Source organism: Oncorhynchus tshawytscha, linkage group LG13 (assembly GCF_018296145.1).
Source record: "Oncorhynchus tshawytscha isolate Ot180627B linkage group LG13, Otsh_v2.0, whole genome shotgun sequence".
Classification (NCBI taxonomy): Eukaryota; Metazoa; Chordata; class Actinopteri; order Salmoniformes; family Salmonidae; genus Oncorhynchus; species Oncorhynchus tshawytscha.
Window position 1 is genome coordinate 24,301,161 of NC_056441.1, and position 23,620 is coordinate 24,324,780.

Here is a 23,620-nt window from a genome sequence, read left to right on the forward strand (position 1 = left end):
GTTTCACAGCAGAATTCAGTGGGTTTGGGGCGTAGGCAGTGAATTAAGGGGTTTGGGGCGTAGGCAGTGAATTAAGGGGTTTAGGCGTAGGCAGTGAATTAAGGAGTTTTGGGGCGTAGGCAGTGAATTAAGGGGTTTGGGGCGTAGGCAGTGAATTAAGGGGTTTGGGGCGTAGGCAGTGAATTAAGGGGTTTGGGGCGTAGGCAGTGAATTAAGGGGTTTAGGCGTAGGCAGTGAATTAAGGAGTTTTGGGGCATAGGCAGTGAGATAGGCGGGAACCTATTTCATGAGCAAATATCAGTGATTTACAATTTTTTCCCCCCAGAATCCAATGCAGTGTGTAAATGCCATAGAACTGCTGATAAGCTATGGTAGAAATGTAACTTAAATATTCTTCTTTTTCCTCTGAAGATAATATTCATAACACCGTTGCCCAATGTCTAACGTTATCTAGGAAATTATGACATGAGAGAGGAGAAAACCACTGTGCGATGTCATGTTATTGCGTTTAATTGTTGCTTTATTCGAGTTGAACAAATTCCTACAAACAAACACATACATATGATCACCCCTCCCCCCTCACACACAGACAGAGTAAACAGGGGGACATAACTGACTGTCCAATGTGGTAACAGTGTAACAACTTTTTTTTAAAACGCTTCCTCCAAAACAATATCAATATTTGACTTCTTTTAAGTATCATAATAAACGTCATACAAAAATCTGATGACGCAAGGTCAGAAAACGGAGCAATAAAGTGCATTTACTTGAATGTCCCTATGGAATATGGAAGTCCATGGGTGCGTTCCAGGTAAACAAACTCTGCACAGGTCTCTTTACATCATTTGGAGAACTATTTAACATCTCAGGAAGCACATCAACATGATATAAGGATCCTATAAACTGCAAGGACCTGAATAGAATGAGTGTATCTGGAACGCACCTAAAGTCTTAGGTAGGGCTGGATCTGACAGCAGAAAAGGTAGGGCTGGATCTGACAGCAGAAAAGGTAGGGCTGGATCTGACAGCAGAAAAGGTAGGGCTGGATCTGACAGCAGAAAAGGTAGGGCTGGATCTGACAGCAGAAAAGGTGTATCTGGAACGCACCCAAAGTCTTAGGTAGATAGTGACGTAGGCCTGGATCTACACTCTGGAACGCACCCAAAGTCTTAGGCAGGTACGGGGCCTGGATCTGACAGATGCCTGACACTTTTGATGTACAGGGTCCAGATCAGACCGCTAGCCAAGCCAGGAAGGAATATTCAGAGATTGCTTAGCCAACTGAGCCTGACAATCAACAGAATTACACAAGACACAACTACAACCACTGACACTGACACCAATAGTGCTGAGTTGAACTGAGTTTATACCCCACCTTGACCATACTTCACCCAAGTGATCGTAACATTAAATAGCCTAACTGCTGTAGATCCTAATCATTTATCACTGATGAAACACTAATGTTGTTACACTTACGTTTAAAAATGTCCATCTCTGTATTCTCTTCTCAGTGAATCATCATCATTGAGCTTATTGTGAACAACTCTCTAAACTTGTATACAGAGGCGCAACTTTGGTTTTAGAAAAGGGGGGAACGTCATTTTTTGTTTTATTTTATCCAGTCGGACAAACACTCCAAACAGTTTACCCGACTGCTTGGAGGCGTCCGCATGGTCCTAAAGCACACAGTTGCCTCGTTTTGTATCACATTCCAATGATTAAACATTCTCAAAAATGCAATTTCAGAATGTGGGGGGGGGGACATGTCCCCCGTTCCCAGTGAAAGTGGCGCCCCTGCTTCTAATACTGACTGATTGTAAGACAACATTTCAGAGGTCACACTAACATGACTCCTACTGCAACTTGATAGTCATTATTTGTGTTTTCGACATGTAATCTCCTTGTCAACAAAAGCTTTAGTAAACCTATCATTTCATTGTGTTTTCATGTTTCAAACTGATTGAACAATAGGCTACATACACCTGTAACACTTGACAGTAAAGACAGCATACAGTCAAGTGTGCATTTGACTTCTCTGACACTTCAACGTTTTGATTGTTTTGTCTCTCTGGGAACTCTCGTGTGCCTCATGGTATGACGAAATACTTAAAAAATACATTAGTGTCTACTGTCCCGTGTGGCTGTGCCAGCCAGTTCTGTTACCATCCAAAATCCATGACATGGTGAAACAAATCTATTCCATCAGTTCCCGTGAGGACATAGTGACAACACCCCAAGACAGCCCTGAACAAACTCAGTCCCATTCCATTTGACCGATACAACTGAGCCAAGACAGACTTGCAGGAAGGCAGGCAGTCCGGCAAGCAGCTGACCCATCACTGAGTGCTTCACATCACCTGGTCAATGTATTGATAAGGAGACGCCTAGCATTATTGGTAGACCATACTAGTCAACACCACATGTCCAGCTCATGGCTAACAGGTTAACACCCCGTCCATCACCATTGGTATCTCACATTAAGTCCTTGTGTAACTCCACCAACTCCGCCATGATGGCTGTTGTGTGTGTGACCAATCCGATCATCTCTTCTTCTTCTGTTGAGCTTTCTGCGTCTTCCTCCTTTTGATGATCATGGTGTGGAGCTTCTCGAGACCTTCCTGTAGCCCCTCCCCTATGATGGCGCAGGTGGGCTGCAGGTGCCAGGGCGTTCCATTACCCAGCTCTGCTAGCGCCAGAGAGCGCTCCATCTCGTGAAGTGGCAGGGAGTTCCTCAGGTCCTGCTTGTTGGCCACCACTAGAACAGGCACCCCCTGGTTCTCTGCTAACCTCGTGATCTTATGGAGCTCCGTCTTGGCCTCCTCCAGACGCTCCGTGTCGACGGAATCCACCACAAACACGATACCGTCGGCGCACCGCGTGTATGAGCGCCACAGGGGGCGGAGCTTCTCCTGACCGCCCACGTCCCAGAAGTGGAACGCCGCCTTCCGCCAGGACTTTCCGCCCGCGCTCAGGGACACTTTGATCTTCTCCGTGTTGAATCCCTTAGTGGGGACTGTGTTCACAAACTCATTGAAACGAAGGCGATAGAGGACAGTGGTCTTCCCAGCGCAGTCCAGACCCAGGATGACAATATGGAGGGCCTGGAAGGAAGGAAGGCTGGGGAAGATCTGGTCTGATAATCCATTCCCCATGGTGTTACTCACACTTTGAGGGAGACTCAGACAGGGGAGAAGCGGGCCGCCGCTGCTTCAACAAATAATCACTGTAGAGAGCAGAGCAACCCACTGTTCCTAGGCTGTTCCTAGACTTCTTTGCTCATTCCTTTTCCAGGGGGCTGTGCTGCAGCATTCACCTAGACATAAAAGAGAGAGTATACAATGTAAGCAGATGTAAAAAGCACTCAACAACCAACAAGAATAGCAGTCTATTGCTTTACAATTGGAGGGGCTATGCATTGTAAGTGAATATAAACCTTGGCCTATAGGTCTCTCTCTTCCTTATACATTTTTAATATTTCGGGCCATGAGATGAATGAGAGGTAAACCAGAGGGGTGTGAAAGGAGCCTATATTTGCACATGTAGCGTCTAGAGCAGCGCTCGGAGCTCGGTGGATTTCATATGGTAATTCCCATTCAGAGACAGTAGGCTATCGATATTGAATGACAAGGACGCCGGCGTGCTCCCAACAAAATCCGACTTTAACTGTCTTCGGGTTGATGATCATTGCCGTTGGCACAAGGAATAACATTATTCTGCTCGTTGCCTGACAAATCGTAAATTGAGAGAATCATCTAAATAGGCTACAGAAGATTGACTGGCTGGCCATCAAGAAACTGTTGCGCGGCAACATCAGTCTTCTACCACTAACGACAAAACGAATGGGTTGACAGGCAGACAGAGGGGTTATGCCAACATGTGCTATGAAAAAACAAAACACTGCATCGAATGCTCTTATATATGTTAGTAGGCTATTGCTAGTTTGTTATTCAATCATCTTGCACTCAATAATAGGCGGTCTAGGCAGACATTCAATGCAAACTGTCATGAAACATTGGCGACGATGGTTTGGGTATAATCTAATTCATTCCACATATTGTACTAAACGTAATCTCTATGCATAATCTCCAATCTCTACACAATTATATCGTTTGTAGAATGCACACCTACCTTTGTGATGTAGGCCTATGGACTTTCCAAAACATGAAAGCGCAATCGTTGCAACAGGGTATCGTTTATGATCTCCTCTCTCTTGCTCACACTTTCAGGTCCACACGACTACTGAGCGATAAACGTGGATGGACTCCCTCTCCCTTCCATTCCCGCACCACGGGTTCAACCCAGAATGTTTCTAGCGAGAGCTCTGTTTGGTTGAAGTCCCAGAGCGCTCCGTTTTCACCTTGTCCGATTGGTGATGAGCGGTGTCTGTCGTCGTCGTCGTCCTCAAGCGACACACCTCCACGCGCCACCTGTTTCTGTCACTTGGTGTCATTGAACTCTGAAATTACATTGTACTGGTTGCAATGAAAAGGGCGTGTTATATATTCTAGATGTATTTGTACTTGATATGTTTTCTGTGTAAAATGTGTATCTTATCTGGAACTCATCTATAGGCTACACTTGTGTGGCTTGTGATTGAAATGTTTCAAGTTTCATTGATTGCAACAAACGTCAAGAATATGAAAAATATTAAGATCTAGGTCTTCTTAAAAGATGTGTCCTGCCTAAATGTGATTTTCTTTACCAAGATGAGGACCATCAAGAGCACATTTACTGAGTGACTTGGGTGGTCTCTCGGGTCTGGTCTGATCGCTCAACAGTTTCAATTGTATGATCTGAAAGACGCCAGACATTGTGATGGTAGGAAATGTACATTTGAAATAACATTGCAGTGCAAACACACTGGGCACACATTGATTGAATCGACGTTGTTTCCACTTCAATGAAATTACGTTGAACCAACGTGGAATTAACGTTGAATTGATGTCTGTGCTCAATCGCATGCTCAATTTACTAGTGATAGTTATGTCTCTCATTGGAAAGCCTAGGTCTTTCTTTTGATATTCTAAAGTGACCAAAATGACTTTCAGGTACTCGAATATTGTAGGATATGAATTACAAGTTCATTTTACAGGCTACACAGGAGGCCAAGGTTTGAGATGAAGACAAGACACTGGAACTAATACATTTTTAATAATGTATTAGCCCATCTTGAGTTCATTTGATTGTCCATCGTGGTTAGACTTTTAGCTTGGTAATTACCAGACTGATTTGCGAACCATTCATGTAAGCTCGCGAGATCAGGCGGCTTTCGAGGCTAGGTTAGACTCGAGGACAAAACAACTATGAAATTCTCTTTCTCGGTGTGAGTTCATGCAAATAACTCTCAGAAGGCGTTATGCATTTTCTATCAGAGTTTTTAATGACAAAAGCATTCAATCTTCCATACTCGCCAACACACAAATTACAAACGTCTTATTGGCATTTTTGTTTTTATAGAGCAAATAGCAATACTTATTTCCAGACGTAGTCCAAATGTAAAGATCCGCATTCAAATTAACATCATATATCTTATATATCATATATACTTTTTGGTCTTTTGAACAAAAACAACACAGATGTCCAAGCAGTACACATCATCTGTGGTTAACACTAGTCCCCGAAGGGCAAGCTAACCCTCCTTTCACACTAGTATTTGTAAACCCTCTACTGAATACAGAGTGAATGTTATAACTATTAGAACTGTCTAAACAGTGTTATTACGGTGTTATAACTTTTAGGATTCATTGATGCTAAATATGCAGTGTCTTCATGGTCCTGGCCATGGTGTCTGAGTCCCAGCATGCCACGTCCCACCCCAGGAACCACCCTGTGAAGGTGGGGGGCTCATGACCCTGCTTCACCACCACTATGGAGGTCCTCTTATCCCGACCGCCTGGATCCGTCTCGATGTATGTCTTGGCTGTAAGGAAGGGAGCACATAGATGTTATCAATGGGATAAACCATAGAAAAGAGGGTGTTCACACTTCTTATATATTAAAGGTATATATATATATATATATATATATATATATATATATATATATATATATATATATATATATATATATATATATACACATATATATACACACACACACACACATATATATATATATTATACATGTATTATAGTAAACTATATATTAAACGTACTACGAAAAATAAATTACCCTATATACACACACAACGCAAAGACCAAAACTCACCTGATTTTACAGATTCAGTTCTCTCAACTTCATTGGCATCTTTGCCAATCCAGATAAACACCTATCGCAAAAAAATAACATCAATGTAGTTCAACCTCCATAGAGTTAGAAATGGGCTGAAAATGGTCTCCATACCTGATCCCAGACGTCCAACAGCATCACGTCATCCTCTGCTAGATCCTCCTGACTGAACTCTCCTGGAACCTCCTCAATCTGAAAGCAGTATTTGTCATCTATCTATTTGAGTGTGTGTATGTGTGAGTGTGTGAGTGAGTGAGGGAGTGAGTGAGAGTGTGTGGTACTCACGATGAACCTGCCAGTCTTGTTGGAGCAGGCGAACAGGCGAGGTTGTTGAGTGAGGCTCTTACTCGCCAGTCTCTCTGATGTCTGGTAGTCCTTCTTTCCCCCTAACGCTGCCCAGAGGTCCGCTACAACCAAACAAAACAAATCTGCTTGGGTTTCTTTGCATCTTCAACTTGTGATATACATTTTAGGACTAAAAACCTCAAACTTGTCAATCTGTCTGAAGACTTTCCTTGTGTCAGTGTTCCCCCTGGTGACTTTCCTGAGTACTACATCACATCACATCTCATTTTTATTTTATTTTACCTTTATTTGACAAGGCAAGTCAGCTAAGAAAAAAAATCTTATTTTCAATGACGGCCTAGAAACAGTGAGTTAAAGGCCTTGTTCAGGCGGAGAACAACAGATATTTAACTTGTACGCTCTGGGATTCGATCGTGCAACCTTCCAGTTACTAGTCCAACGCTCTAACCACTAGGCTACCTGCCACCCCTCATAAAGCTTCTCGGAGTAGAACTTCTGATCTAATATCAAGAACCCGTCCATATATTCTTATTCATTATGAACTAAAAAGGAAAACTAATACTACATTAGCACTCCTTCCCTGAGACGTTTTATGAACATGAGCCCAGGCCGAGGAATCTGTATGATATTCTCACCTGGTTCCTGTCCCTCTACGATGCGTTGCGTCTGACACTTCAGCACCTGACTCAGGTACTGGGCCCCCCGCTCTTCGTCCTCGCTGGCGCCCTTACCCACCCACAGGTAGCTCCCCCCCGAGGGCAGCTTCAGCAGGTATGCGTCGTTAGAGTTCAGGCTGCCAGCCTCCGCATCCACCTGCCACAACACACACACACACAACAGACAATGCAACTGGGATCTAGTGGTGAGCAAATGCTGACCTTCAGTCTAGATGATAGGAAATGACAAATGAGCATCGAAAATGCCAATGCAAATTTAGCAATAATCAGTGCCTATTCAGAATATAGTGTGAAAACTGCATTTATGTGTGTTTACCTTGCATCTCTGCCAATCAAACAACCATAGGTGTGTGTCTGTGTGAGAGAATATCCTTACCTCTGCGATGCGTGTGATGATGCCCAGGTTACGTCGGACCTGAAACAGGCGTGTGGGGGCCGCAGATGCCTGGCCTCCGATGCGTGAGGTACCATTCTTATACACGATGAGGGGTTTGGCTTTGAACAGACTCAGGAGATGGGCAGGCTCTTTTCCTTGGGATACTCTCACCTAGGACACCAAAAGAGAGTATTAACGCATATCAAATTTGGTACAGGAGCTCATGGATAGCAAAGCCATAGCTGGAGGGCCAGGTAGAAAACTATGCTGTAGACAACCACTAGGGGGCACTATAACACGGAAAACACAGTGGAAGATTCTCATTTGGGCAAAATACGGTTATCTATCCTCTGTGACCCAGAAACCGATAAGTTGCCGAGTGGTCGAGGAAAGTGTCAATTCGTTAGTAGGTGAACAAAGGAGTCTCCCTATTCGATGGCCTCCTTCGGCAGCGGATGCACAAGAGTGTCCTCGCGGCAGGTAGCGCAGAAGGGTTTTATAATCCGCCACACCCACTTTGAATCAGATGTTTTTTTCGAAGGAGAAAAACATGTACACATTTAAAAACTATACTCTACTTATCTATAAACTGTCTGCCACAACTAGCTCCATTTGTTGTCATCACGTTACACATTTATTTGGGTGTTCCACCCCTGTAAACACATTTTGAGAGTTTGGGACTATAAGATTGTATCTGCATTTTTGTCGAAATGTTGTCATTGACATAGCCTTGTTCTGTTCAATGTTCTCTACCTATATAGTACTCTAAATACCCCAAATCATGTTGTTAATTTCAAAAGAATACAAGATAAACATCACGGACACCATTCAAACCATTGAGGGATCAGAACTTTAATTATCTTAGAATCATCTTTTTCCACATTGAACCTTTTAGTCCCAAGCTCTCGATTTGCCTGCTGAGGCACGAGTGGAGAAGGAGATTCTCATTTCATACAAGCGCATTTGTTTCCACGTTTCCTCTCCTTGATTACCTTTGACCTTTTTAAAAAAAAAAAAGAGATGAGGAGAGAATGGAGGAGTTAGTAAAAACCAATTGAGAATCTCCCAGCGGCACCCTGAGCTAACAGTTTATCATAAAACATTGAATCAGATAATGAGATACCAACTTCACAACCAGAGAAAAGATTTCATCATGCCCTGTAGGCATGGAGTAAACCCTGATGAAACAATCAAATTAGGGAACTATGGGCTGGAGAGAAAAACCTCTAGTATCACACTTTACAACTGTGATCTAAAAAAAAATGTTTAAAACCTTCTACAGCTTTTACACATTTCCACTGAGCAGTAGTGTGTGTGTCTTTCGGAGGGGTTGGGATAAAGCACATCCACTGGACATCTGTGGACATTGGACAATAAGAGATCCTCAACTTAAATTAGGTTAGACTTACCTGAACTGCATTTCCACCCAGAGAGCGATCGAGCTCCACAGTTAGGAAGGCAGAAGCTGTGAGCTCATCTAGAGTGCTGCTAGCCCCCTGCCTGCCACAGGAAGTATAGGGATCAATCAATTAATTCATCAATCAATCCATCCAACCAATCAACCAATCAATCTAATTGAATATATAAGTACAGGTCTACCAGACTCACCAGGTGTAGATGATCTGTCCTCTCTTATATGTATAGAGGATGATGTAACAGTCTCCTCCATAGAACTGACCATACGTCTTTGGGTCAACTGGGACGCGACCACTGCTCTCGACTCTGAAGATCTGGAACATGAAACATGCATCTGGCTTGCTATTCTACTATCATTTGTTTACAATCCATGTGATTGGAATTGTCAGTTGAATAAAACACCTGACTCATTTTTAGATTAGCACATTTCCTTATTCACTGCTCGTAATGCTTGGGTAATGAGGAACCTTGCCTGATACCTGAAGGCCTGTGTTAGCTCCTTGATCTATTGCTTAGACCTTAGCTCAGCGGGCTAACAGTCTTGTGGCAGTAACACATGGTTCTGTACCTGAGTGTCTCCTGTGCCGTCATCCACCATGTTATAATGGGCTGCCATGCCCTGGGACTCATGGAGTTTGGAGGCATCGAACTCCACCTGACGTATCTTTGCGATCCTCTCGGTCACAAAGACCTTCCCAAACCCTTCGCTCTGGTTTTTATCCTTCCAGCCCTGGAAGAAATGCCTGAAGATGGGAGTCTCCCCACCCTCTGGAAGTACCTGGATCTGGAGATAGAGGAGTTGTTTCTATGAATGTCAGGGTTGGGGGATCAACTCTCCTTCAGTCCTGATTAAGACGGCGCCGAAGAGGATGGCTGCCGTTTTACACGTTCCTAACCAATTGTGCTATTTTGTAAATGTTTGCCTTGTTTGTAACTTATTTTTTAACTTATTTTGTACATAATGTTGCTGCCACCGTCTCTTATGACCGGAAATAACTTCTGGATATCAGAAAAGCAATTACTCACCACGAACTAGTAGAATCTTTTTTCTTTAACGAGTCTGACGAGAAGGATATACTGATCTCCCGGGAACAGGCCCAGATCCCCATCATTTGCATAAAGAAAAGAGGACGCAGATCTGGCTGCCTTCTGAGAATCGGTAAGCGAGCGAGTAAACTCTCACTGCCATCCATTCTACTTGCTAACATGCAATCTGTCACACCCTAATCTGTTTCACCTGTCTTTGTGATTGTCCCACCCCACTCCAGGTGTTGCCATCTTCCCCATTATCTCCTGTGTATTTATTCTGGTGTTCTCTGTTTGTCTGTTGCCAGTTCGTCTTGTTTGTCAAGTCAACCAGCGGTTTTGTATCAGCTCCTGCTTTTCCCCAGTCTGTCTTCTCTTGTCCTCCTGTTTTTGACCGTTGTCTGTTCTGACCCTGAGCCCGCCCGCCGGACCACTCTGCCTGCCCCTGAACCTGAACCTGAGTCTGAGCCTGAACCTGAACCTGAGCCTGAGCCTGAACCTGAGCCTGAGCCTGAACCTGAGCCTGAGCCTGAGCCTGAGCCTGAGCCTGAGCCTGGCTGCCATCCTGTACCTTTGCCCGTCTCTGGATTACCGACCTCTGCCTGACCTGACCTGACCCTGAGCCTGCCTGCCTTCCTGTACCTTTGCCCCTGTTGCTGTAATCAACATTGTTACTTTGACACGGTCTGCATCTGGGTCTTACCTTATCCTGATACAATCATTGGAAAATAAAATTGATGACCTATGATTACGATTATCCTACCAACGGGACATTAAGAACTGTAATATCTTATGTTTCACCGAGTCGTGCCTGAATGTCAACACGGATAATATGGAGCTGGCGGGATTTTCCATACACCTGCTGAACAGAGAAGCTAGGTCTGGTAAGACGAGGGGTGGCGGTGTGTGTCTTTTTGTCAGTAACAGCTGGTGCACGATGTCTAATATTAAAGAAGTCTCGAGGTATTGCTCGCTTGAGGTAGAGTACCTTAAACTGTAGACCACACTATCCACCAAAATAATTCTCATCTATATTATTTGCAGCTGTCTATTTGCCACCACAGAAGAAGCTGGCACTAACACCGCACTCAAACAACTCCATAAGGCCATAAGAAAACAAGAAAATAATATCCCAGAAGCGACGCTCCTAGTGGCCGGGGACTTTAATGCAGGGAAACTTAAATCAGTTTTACCAAATATTTACCAGCATGTCACATGTGCAACCAGAGGGGAAAAAACTGTAGACCACCTTTACTCCACACAGAGATGCATACAAAGCTCTAACCCGCCCTCCATTTGGACAATCTGACCATAATTCTATCCTCCTGATTCCTGCATACAAGCAAAAACTAAAGCAGGAAGTACCAGTGACTCACTCAATACGGAAGTGGTCAGATGACGTGGATGCTACGCTACAAGATTGTTTTACTAGCCCAGACTGGAATATGTTGCGGGATTCATCCAATGGCATTGAGGAGTATACCACCTCAGTCATCGGCTTCATCAATAAGTGCATTGACGACGTCATCCCCACAGTGACTGTATGTACATATTCCAACAAGAAGCCATGGATTACAGGCAACATCCGCATCGAGCTAAAGGCTAAAGCTGGTGCTTTCAAATAGCGTGACACTAATCCCACTATGCCCTCAGACGAACCATCAAACAAGCAAAGCGTCAATACATGATTAATATTGAATCCTACTACACCGGCTTTGACTCTCATCGGATGTGGCAGGGCTTGAAAACAATTATGGACTGCAAAGGGAAACACAGACGTGAGCTGCCCAGTGACGCAAGCCTACCAGACGAGCTAAATGCTTTTATGCTCGCTTCGAAGGCAAGCAACACTGAAGCATGATCGAGAGCACCAGCTGTTCTGGATGTCTATGTGATAACGCTCTCGGTAGCCGATGTGAGCAAGACCTTTAAACAGGTCAACATTCACAAAGCCGCAGGGTCAGATGGATTACCAGGACGTGTACTCGAAGCATGCGTGGACCAACTGGCAAGTGTCTTCACTGACATTTTCAACCTCTGACTGAGTCTGTAATACCTACATGTTTCAAGTAGACCAACATAGTTCCAGTGCCCAAGGAAGCGACGGTAACCTGCCTAAATGATTACCGCCCCTTGGCACTCACGTCGGTAGCCATGAAGTGCTTTGAAAGGCTGGTCATGGCTCACATCAACAGCATCCTCCTGGATACCCTAGACCCATTCCAATTCGCATACCCAACAGATCCACAGATGACGCAATATCACTCGCACTCCACATTGCCCTTTCCCACCTGGACAAAAGGAACACCTTACTACAGCTCAGCGTTCAACACCATAGTGCCCACGAAGCTCATCACTAAGCTAAGGACCCAGGGACTAAACACCTCCCTCTGCAACTGGATCTTGGACTTCCTGACGGGCCGCCCCCAGGTGGAGAGGGTAGGTAGCAACACATCTGCCATGCTGATCCTCAACACTGGGGCCCCTCAGGGGTGTGTACTTAGTCCTTTCCTGTACTCCCTGGTCACCCACGACTGCATGGCCAAACACGACTCCAACACCATCATTAAGTTTGCTGTTGACACAACAACGGTAGGCCTGATCACCGATAACAATGAGACAGCCTATAGGGAGGAGGTCAGAGAACTGGCAGTGTGGTCAGAGAACTGCCCCACCCCCATTTGTTTTGTACACTGCTGCTACTCGCTGTTTATTATCTATGCATAGCCAATTCACCTCTACCTACATGTACAAATTATTATTTACTTGAGTTAATTTGGTAAATATTTTCTTAACTCTTCTTGAACTGCACTGTTGCTTAAGGGCTTGTATGTAAGCATTTCACAGTAAGGTCTAGACTTGTTGAATTCGGTGCATGTGACAAATTAAATTTGATTTGATCAGTTTAGCAGGTCATGAACTGACATAGACTGATATTTGAGTCACGAGTTGATCCAATCAAAAGATCCAACCAAAGCAATTATGACTGACGCTATATGGATGATAATGAGCATGAACCTGTGTGTTAGCTGGGTAGCCCATCTGCTTGATGAAGCCCTCAGCAGTCTTCATGGCAGTCTTCCTCTCGCTGGGGTTGGCGTTACGGCCTTTATGGGTGACGATGGAAGATTCATGCAGAAGAAGAGGTACAAAAAAGATGGGAGGTACTAAAGGATGAGGGGGTGAATTTAGATGGCCAAGATAAGCATGTGTAGCAGTTTAAATAAGTACCTTTCCAGACAAAGATCATCTTGCTCTTCTCGTGGTCCAGGATGAAGCACTCGTCAGACAGCAGATGGCTCTGAGAGAACGGGTTCTCCTCTGAGACCAGGGTCACCTGCATTTCTCCGGACGCATCAGATACCTGAAAGGAACAACAGCGAGATGAGTCTGTGTGTGTGAGTGTGTGTTAGAGTGTGTAGAGACTATGTACCGTACCATGTAGAGTTTGGCCATCTTCCTGTTGGAGATATCTGCCACCATATCATCATTGTCATCACCTTCTGGTAGATCTGGCTTGTTGCCAAGTACCTGTTAAAGTTGACCGGTATAAACACAAAGACAAAAAAGACCAAGATAATATTGACTTGTGTTAATGGAGATAGCAAAATGATAGTGTACAGAACTGGATTATTTAACTGTCATACAGTTAAGTGCCTGCAGTAATTCAAGATTAATGTCCATTCAAGAGTGCAAATTTTAGACTAGGGAATGAAAGTTCAATATTGTAAAAATACATATTGAATTAACATCTGTCACCTCAGTTAACTCAGGCGGCTCGCTCCACTCTTCCACGACAACCAGCTTTGCTCGGCCATTCCTCTCATTGTCCCGGATACTGGCAGCCACCTGTGCTGCCTTCAGGCGCTCAAATTTGTTGCACTCTGAACCGCACCACTGGTAGATAACCTAAAGACAGGTAACAGGTACGGTTCAGTTGAAAGAAGGTTGTTGCTCACTTTATAAAGTTCCAGGTTCATACAGGCGTTTAGCTTCGAGGGATAACTAACACTATGCTGAGGCAAGCAGATGACCCATGTTCATCCCAGTTTAGTTTGGTAAACATTAGGACACCTTGTATATCAAATTATCTGATACATAAACTCACCTCAAGTCAACATACCGTAGGCCTACATATTTAAGAAGAACTCAAGCCGAACAGTTAATATTTGACTTTCAACAGAATTTGAAGTTTGACTGGACAATGTGTCTGTTTTCTCAGGAAGGTGACAGTCAAACAAACTGTTGTTACAGGGTGACTGAGTGCACTACCATCTGTGCCATACAAGTGGCAGAGGCAGTGTTCCCAACATAGACACTATATCATTGATACATGTTCTATATCTATATGGTATACTCTCACATAGAGGGAGGCTAAAGTACAATCTACTGATCTGTCGATCCATCAATGAGTCAATTAGTCAATCAGTAGATCAATTAATCAATCAAAACTTACTGCTCCAAGGTCCACGATGAAGCAGTCCCCTGTGTTGAAGCTGGACCAGTTGAGGGTGACCTCAGTTGCCCTGATGACGCGGCGACCTTTGATATGGAATAGTCTCAGAGCTGACAGGTCGTTGGTGACCACGTGATGGAACCCAGAAGCCACGCCTCCAGCCTAAAATAGAACAGGATAGAATAGAAAAAATGGAGTAGATCAGGATGAAATTGAAAACTTCATTGCTCCCAAGAAGGAATTTGTCTTGCTCAGTTTAAAAGCAATACAAGATGTAGATGTACATAGCACACATCTCATACAAAACAAGATACACAGTCACATAGTACCCAACACAAACATCCCTGAAACAACATATAAAAGGCAACGTCAGAGCCTATGAGCCTGTGAGGTTGAACAAGGTTAGAATGTCAAGTTGTTCCTTCTAGTGATTGGGCAATATTAAGGAAAATTAAGAAAGGTTCAGAACCAAGAAAAACAAACAATGTGAGGATCAGGCATAACTGTTTTTCCTTTTCATCTGCACACCAGGTTCCTTTACCATCCCATGAGTCAGTGTTGCTGCCCATGGTCAGGACCAAACAAAACATTACAACAAGTGTTTATTGAATAGCAGACCTCCAGAGTATGATGCCCAGGGTCTGAAATGTGGCAAATGGAATGAATGTTCACTGCTAAAAACAAGGGTGCTTTTTGGTTTAATATAACACCATATCTTCTAGTAGTAAATAGCAGTAAGACAGATACAGGAACAAATATAATATTAGTGAAATAAACTGAAATAAAATGCATCAGTAAGACAATATTGTACTTTATATGTGATGCCTCCCTTGAAGTAGCGCGTGAAGGCGGTGGACTCGAACCCCTGCAGTTCTCGGTACTGGACAGGCTTCCCTCCTAGGAAATCATCCAGCTGAACAGTAAAGATGGCCGCCGCCGTGCTCTCGTCCTGGCTGCACTCCTTACCTAAGGAGAGAACATGAGTGGTACAGTACTTAAATACAATGTGATGAATGTTAGCATGAAATGAGAGAGTATTCAAGTTTAGACAAAGGAACTTAAGCACAATGTTCATTCTTATGAGTCAAACTGCCTAGCTGATGTTATCACTGTGATGTTCATAGTATGCTTTATTTTCACACTGTGTGGCGTGGGCCTGTTTGTTCACATCTTTTTTGTCACCCTTGCAGATAGATAGCTTGGCAATAATAATCACACTGGTGATGCGGTTTTCATATTTTCACTCTCAAACAGAATCTAACAGCCTTGCGTGTTGCCATTGTACATTTCTGGGTAACTGCTGCTGCTGCAACAACACAACAGTGGTTTAACACCTATCTCAAGGCCTTCAGACTGTTAAACAGCCATCCCTAACACAGAGATGCTGCTGCCTGGGTACAGACTTGAAATCATTGGCCACTTGAATAAATGGATCACTAGTCACTTTCATAATGCCACTTCAATAATGTTTACATATCTTGCATTAGTCATCTCATATGTTTATACTATATTTTATACCATTCTATTGCATCTTTCCTATGCCGCTCTGTCATTGCTCATCCATATATTTATATGTATATGTTTTTATTAGGTAAGTTGTTGTGGAATTGTGAGAATACAGTGTTAGATATTGCTGCACTGTTGGAAATAAAGGCACATGCATTTCGCTACAGTCGCAATAACATCTGCTAACCATGTGTATGTGACCAATGCAATTGGATTTGATTTGAGGAGCATTAGCATGTTAAGTGGTTAATGATTCATGATGGGGGGGATGAAGGAGGAGAGGAAAGAGGAAGGGTGGAAGAGAGAGAAGGTGGGAGAGAGAGAGAGAGGGTGTGGGAGAGAGAGAGACATAAAAATATATGATTATGTGTCAAGGAAGGAAGCTGGAGTTACAGATCAGTAGCCTTGACTTGCATGGTTCAGTCGTCCCACCACAAAACTAACAGTACTTTCAGGTACAATGGGTGTACTCTGAGGCAGCTGAACAGAGAAGTTACTCAAAGGTTAATGAAAAGGCGTGATCGTTTTCCCAGATTAGGTGTGGAACGAGGACTGATATAGTTTACGACCACTGCTGAGAATGACCGTATCTTATCCAGGAAGATTCATGATCGTCAATCACCCCACCCAGATAGTCACTTTCATTTTTTACTTCAGGCAAAAAAAAAACTGTATTCAGCTCAGCTGATGACAAGATCGGCTGACTTGCTTCTGCTTTACTTCTCTGTACACTAAGACAACAGCACCTCGAGACCTCACAGTTGTGAAACGTTACGAAACGTCACTCACACACAGGGATGGAAATTAAGCTAGCCCATTAACTCATTGCCAGTACTTTTCAGACAGGGCTAGTACAAAATGTGCCCAACTAGCTACCTGGCTATTGACATTTTGTCTTTTCAAACATCGCATGGCATTTAGACCTGGGCTCTGACAAAGGCCTTGAGGCCAATACGTAAGACTGGCTGTCCAGTGCCCAAAATCCTTCTGTTCCATCCCTGCTCACACACGATCATCCACAAAGAGCAGAGGCATTCTACTGTTAGGTTGACATGGGGTCTTTCAGGGGAGGTGCAGGCCAGCAATGCCAAATCATAGTGATTATTTAATCCATTTCTCAACTATCTTTTTTGTCTGTTTTTTTAGTTTTTTTTAAACATTTTACCCCTTTTTCTCCCCAATTTCGTGGTATCCAAATGTTTAGTAGCTACTATCTTGTCTCATCGCTACAACTCCCGTACGGGCTCGGGAGAGACGGTTGAAAGTCATGTTTCCTCTGATACACGACCCAACCAAGCTGCACTGCTTCTTAACACAGCGCCATCCAACCCGGAAGCCAGCCGCACCAATGTGTCGGAGGAAACACCGTGCACCTGGCAACCTTGGTTGGCGCACACTGCGCCCGGCCCGCCACAGGAGTCGCTGGTGCGCGATGAGACAAGGATTTCCCTACCGGCCAAACCCTCTCTAACCCGGGCGACGCTAGGCCAATTGTGCGTCGCCCCACGGACCTCCCGGTCGCGGCCGGTTACGACTCAACTATCTTTCACAACATTATCAGCATCTCATATCTGCATTTGTGGTGTCAAGCCAAACCATCTATCTTGTTCTGTCTTGTAATGTACAACCTGTTCTTCTCTTATATGAATACATCTACTCAGATATGATCCTATGATGAAGGGAATGTGTTATAACACTGTTGGTATATTATGTCCTTTGATGCTAAGTTATTTTAGCTATTGCCAATGTATTTATTAATGTTAATGAGAAGGTTCTGAGAATATTATGCCATGGATTCCAGCCTGTAGATATAAAACGTGAACGTCTATGACGCTCTCCCCACATGTATTCACGTTGATCTCCAAGGATCCATAACCCTCCATCAGTAAACAAATCATCCAGCGTGTGACATGTTGTGTGGAAGAGCCTGAGGAAACACACTCGCTCATTCACTCCGACTCACCCAGCCAGAAGTGCAGGTCGTAGAAGCAGCTATCCCGCTGTTTGACGGTGTGGAGGACCACGTACGCGTCCCCAACATAGAAGCTCCCGTGCAGGTTCTCAGGCACAGGTACCAGCTCAATCTTCTCTATCCTCCATATCTGGAGACCGGCTGCCCTGCCTGCCTTGTCAAACTCCCTGTGGTAGAGCACCATGGTTCCTCTGGTTGTCTGGTGGCAGACGGGCGACGGCTGGATGTGGATCCCTGGTGTGGTGAGAAGAGTATGAGGTGAGAGCGAGGCACAGACTGCTGCTCTGTTCTCTGTCTGGTCCAGGGGAGGAGTGAGTCAATAGCAGCAGTGTGCAGGGCTCTAAGGCTGAGGTTGAGGCTGAGAGGAGGTGGGTGTGTCTTAGAAGCGGCCAAAGTACACACACAATTTGTGCGCACACACACAATTCGTGCGCACACACACACACACACACACACACACACACACACACACACACACACACACACACACACACACACACACACACACACACACACACACACACACACACACCTTTTCATTACACCTACATATTACTGTCTCTATCCATGCTCAATATTTCCAATATGCCCTTGGAAAAGCGCTCAGAGTAAAGGTTCTGCTATAATAACTTTATTACATCATAATATTAGGCTTCAAATAACTTGCATTCAGATCAGGTCAACAGAGATATTTATCTCGTAGTTTCCACAGAGCTCAGCAGATCAAATCAAATTATATTTATCACATGCGCAGAATACAACATGTGTAGACCTTACCTCGAAATGCTTACTTACAAACCCTTAACCAACAATGCAGTTTAAAAAATAGAGGTAAGTAAATATTTACTAAATAAACTAAGTAAAACATTTCATAAAAAGTAACACAATAAAATGACGTAACAATAACGAGGCCATATAAACAGGGGGTACCGGTACAGAGTCAATGTGCGGGGGTTCAGGTTAGTCGAGGTAATGCTACCTTGTCCCGGACCTGCTGTTTTGGACTCTCTCTCTACCGCACCTGCTGTATCTAACTCTGAATGATCGACTATGAAAGCAAACTGACATTTACTCCTGAGTTGCTGACCTGTTGCACCCTCTACAACCAATTTGATTATTATTATCTGACCCTGCTGGTCATCTATGAACGTTTTAACTTCTTGGCCATGTTCTGTTATAATCTCCAGCCGGCACAGCCAGAAGAGGACTGACCACCTCTCAGAGCCCGGTTCCTCTCTAGGTTGCTTCCTAGTTTCTGGCCTTTCTAAGGAGTTTTTCCTAGACACCGTGCTTCTACATCTGCATTGCTTGCTGTTTGGGGTTTTAGGCTGGGTACCGGTACAGCACTTTGTGACATCAGCTGCCGTAAAAAGGGCTTTAAGATGCATTTGATTGATTGACACTTGTAAGTAGGGGTAAAGTGACAATGCATAGATAAATAACAGTGAGTTGCAGCAGTGTAAAAACAATGGGGGGGTCAAGGTAAATAGTCCAGGTGGCCGTTTGATTCATTGTTCAGAAGTTGGAGGTAGAAGCTGTTAAGAAGCCTTTTGGACCTAGACTTGGCGCTTCGGTACCGCTTGCCGCAGAGTAGCAGAGAGAACAGTCTATGACGTGGGTGACTGGAGTCTTTGACCATTTTTGGGGACTTCCTCGGATGCCGCCTAGTATATAGATCCTGGATGGCAGGAAGCTTGGCCCTAGTAATATATTGGGCCATAAGCATTACCCTCTGTAGCGCCTTACGGTCGGATGCCGAGCAGTTGCCATACCCGGCGGGGATGCAACCGGTCAGGATGCTCTCGATGGTGCAGCTGTAGAACTTTTTTAGGATCTGGGGATCCATTCCAAATCATTTCAGTCTCCCCTGATGGAAAAGGTTTTGTCGTGCCCTCTTCATGACTGTTTTGGTGTGTTTGGACCATGATATCAGTGTGTGGTTATTTGTCTCTGCACTTATAAACACAAAGAACCGGAAAACAATCCCCATAATTGCATCAGTTCAGAGCTGATCTCTACTCTGGTTTAAAGAAATATTACCATTTGACCAAGAAACTAAATATAAACCAGACATTACAGAATGGTTCCCTTTCAAGTTCCCTATTTCTTGTTTCGAATTAGACTGGTCTCTAAAGGTTATGGTTTAGGGGAGAGCCCTAGTTCAAGTTTTTTGCGATGGTAAAAAAAAACTTGTAGATTTACCAGCCGTACCTGCTCAATTCCAACACATTGCACAGCTTGGGGCCAAATCTTTGGAAAATGTCAAGCATTTTCCTCGTAAGTCTTGAAATGCAATGACAGTCTGTAGTACAACTACTTACTACTAACTATTACATAAGTGTTTTTTTTACAAGACCAATCTGCTAATGTTGTGCAACTAATCTGTTTTGAGTACTGTAGAGTTTTAACCCCCTCAAAAATAAGGTTATTTTAAAGTTGGTGACGCCAGTGACCAGTTTCCACTTAGTGTCAGTTAATGTGAGCAATGGAAGAGGAACCAGACCAGTGATGGAAGCTTTATAATGGTGATTCCTCACGAAACCAGGACAAAATAAGACCATGATTCGGGACTTTCACAACATTTAATAAATAGAATGGTCCTTTGAAGGAAGTATTGTTGACATACATTTGACATTTGTATCAAAAAACATAATTGAGAAATAATCAAAGTTGGCATATTTAGGACATTTTTGGACTTACCCAGGACTCCATAATATTTCATACGTAGGTGCTACAAAGCAAAAACTGGAGTCAAATGAAGCTTTACCACTTGTTCTGAAATATGAGTGGTATTTTGAGTTCAATAATAATTTCCATACATTCATTTTTTGAATATATTTTTTGATTTGGGTCATTTTTCAATATAATGCTGAAAATATAGTCTATAGGCATATGAAAGATAGATCACCTATTTTCCCTGTCTATGTCAGAAATGAAATAGAGCAAAACAGTGCTGTTGCTTAGCACTGTAAACATATCAAAACACAGTGTCATGTGATATCCTGTTTTTGGTGTGGATCTGATATTAAAGTACAAGCAATGGGTGTCAATTCCCTTTATCTGCAATATACACCCACACTTCATCACTTAAAGTGACTATGTTCAGCTTTACATTGGCTGTGTTATTTTCTCATAGTATTTTCAATACAATGGTGAGGTAGGCAAAATATTTGATGGTAAGATAGGGCATTTAGGGGAAGTTTACAGGCAGTGGTACCGTGAAATGAGTGCAGTAAAAGTGTGTGTGTGTATTAGATTCAAAGACAGGCTGTGACCTCTCCACCAGTAAGTGATTGCATGCAGTTAAGTAAACAAGTTCTGTCGTGTCATCTATTACAAGTTTATTACATGGCTCATAATTAAATCAAACGTTTACTGGAATTCAACTCAACAACTTCTAGTTGACACTGTTTCAAAGTTAAAAGGTACCACCTGCTGGGAATTTAATCTTTGAGAGGTTTAATTCATTATTTCGTAAAGAACAGCTATGATTGTAATGGTTTTCTTCTGGGGAAAGAGAGGCGGACCAAAATGCAGCGTGGTTAGTTTTGTGCATCTTTAATAAAGATGAAAGTACAACAATCTACAAAACAAGAACCGTGAAAAAACCAAAACAGTCCTATCTGGTGCCACAAACACAAAGACAGGAACAATCACCCACAAAACCCAACACAAAACAGGCTACCTAAATATGGTTCCCAATCAGAGACAATGACTAACACCTGCCTCTGATTGAGAACCATATCAGGCCAAACATAGAAATAGACAAACCAGACACACAACATAGAATGCCCACCCAGCTCACGTCCTGACCAACACTAAAACAAGGAAAACACACACGAACGATGGTCAGAACGTGACAATGATGTCATAAATACCAGATAAATTCCTGTTCATCTTATAGAATATTAGCTCAAAAGTATTGTGGAGCTCCTACACCTAAATAAAAACAATACCGACACCCAAAATGAGTACCGGAACCTATTTCAGTCCAAGTCAAGCACTGATAACACTACATAACGAGCGATGATGTAGCATTAACTGTATGATGTAATAGCCTACAGTATCAATGTATTACCTGACTCCCGTAGCAAACTGTCATAGCACAAGCACAGACAATATTTCAATCTGTCTGCCTCTAGACAGCAGTGTAGTCAATTTCATTAAGGCAATTTTTCAGTGAGTGCTTTCTTCTGGGTCAGCATGTTACACAAGATGAATCGTCTGCTTGATTGGGCCAGATATTATGTCTTCATATTGGGTCTCCATGTGAACAGAAGTCTTGTCCTGTTCTGTTGTGTCCTTTGGGGCGCTCAGTCTTGATAGGATAAGGCCTACACACATAGCCCTTAAAATCAGACAACTGCTTCGAACGACAGCCACAGTTCCAACAGCAGAAAACAAGTGCTGAAAAAAATATAGCACCTTGTCTTCCTTCCTCGTCTTGATATGTTATAGTCCTGTTTGTCATCATTGCTGCCTGATATCAATCAATAACGTAAATCCACCAACTACATTTCATTTCCCAGAGACATGGAGATATCAAAATGACTAGTTAATCAACTAGCTAACAGTGTCACGGTATTCACACTTGCTAATCTATAATGAAGGTATTCTATTTCCTACTACTGATTCTAGTGTAAACAAGCACACATTACACTAGAATAAACAACAGCAGAGCATTGTCTTTATTCCAAATGTTTGTTGGTTATTTTTCCATAGTCACAGTCACTGTGTTTCAGTCAGTGAACAGGTAGAGCTCCAGTGTGAAGTCCTCCCTGTCAGCCAGTGGGTTGCGGCCCAGGCCATATAATGTATCCCGGGCCTCCCGCTGCCTCAGTCTCTGGGCCTCCCTCTTCATCGGCTCGCTCTCCGCACTCAGCACTAATGGCTGAATCTTGGCTCTGGCTCTGGGGAGGAGGCAGGCTCAGTAGAAATATAGTCAGTGTCCCAAAAAGGTCTTACCATATTGTCAGGTAAGGCAACATATTGTTCCTCCAAGTGGTTGCCTGAATTGGTGTAGTCTTCTGGCTGCATGGGCTCTGGAGTTATAGCTAAAGGGTCAAATCAAATCAAAATCAAATCAAATTTATTTATATAGCCCTTCGTACATCAGCTGATATCTCAAAGTGCTGTACAGAAACCCAGCCTAAAACCCCAAACAGCAAGCAATGCAGATGTAGAAGCACGGTGGCTAGGAAAAAGTCCCTAGAAAGGCCAAAACCTAGGAAGAAACCTAGAGAGGAACCAAGCTATGTGGGGTGGCCAGTCCTCTTCTGGCTGTGCCGGGTGGAGATTATAACAGAACATGGCCAAGATGTTCAAATGTTCATAAATGACCAGCATGGTCGAATAATAATAAGGCAGAACAGTTGAAACTGGAGCAGCAGCACGGCCAGGTGGACAGGGGACAGCAAGGAGTCATCATGTCAGGTAGTCCTGGGGCATGGTCCTAGGGCTCAGGTCCTCCGAGAGAGAGAAAGAAAGAGAGAATTAGAGAGAGCACATGTGGGGTGGCCAGTCCTCTTCTGGCTGTGCCGGGTGGAGATTATAACAGAACATGGCCAAGATGTTCAAATGTTCATAAATGACCAGCATGTTCGAATAATAATAACGCAGAACAGTTGAAACTGGAGCAGCAGCACGGCCAGGTGGAC

At 43.5% G+C, this 23,620-nt stretch overlaps 2 protein-coding genes and 1 long non-coding RNA gene across 3 annotated transcripts in view; 1 reads left to right on the top strand and 2 right to left on the bottom strand.

The window, feature by feature from the left end:
- LOC112264532 overlaps nt 1–5,365 on the top strand; it is a 43,709-nt gene extending 38,344 nt beyond the window's left edge. Inside the window, exon 4 of the long non-coding RNA XR_002955651.2 lies at nt 4,227–5,365. This is a non-coding gene — a long non-coding RNA (uncharacterized LOC112264532). The remainder of the gene's footprint in view (nt 1–4,226) is intronic.
- Nucleotides 1,950–4,281, bottom strand: LOC112264531 (ADP-ribosylation factor-like protein 4A). Its single transcript, XM_024441196.2, has 2 exons — nt 4,129–4,281; nt 1,950–3,313 (listed from the first exon to the last, which is right to left on the bottom strand). The coding sequence occupies exon 2, from the start codon at nt 3,150–3,152 to the stop codon at nt 2,541–2,543; it is 612 nt and encodes a 203-aa protein (XP_024296964.1). The 5' UTR covers nt 3,153–3,313; nt 4,129–4,281; the 3' UTR covers nt 1,950–2,540.
- Nucleotides 5,358–18,278, bottom strand: scin (scinderin). The gene is made up of 16 exons (XM_024441195.2): nt 17,955–18,278; nt 15,297–15,451; nt 14,486–14,647; nt 13,789–13,938; nt 13,468–13,560; nt 13,261–13,393; nt 13,048–13,136; nt 9,572–9,787; nt 9,196–9,317; nt 8,997–9,087; nt 7,588–7,758; nt 7,170–7,347; nt 6,514–6,635; nt 6,343–6,420; nt 6,208–6,268; nt 5,358–5,920 (listed from the first exon to the last, which is right to left on the bottom strand). The coding sequence occupies exons 1-16, from the start codon at nt 18,145–18,147 to the stop codon at nt 5,751–5,753; spliced, it is 2,184 nt and encodes a 727-aa protein (XP_024296963.1). The 5' UTR covers nt 18,148–18,278; the 3' UTR covers nt 5,358–5,750.
- Nucleotides 18,279–23,620: the final 5,342 nt, after the last annotated feature.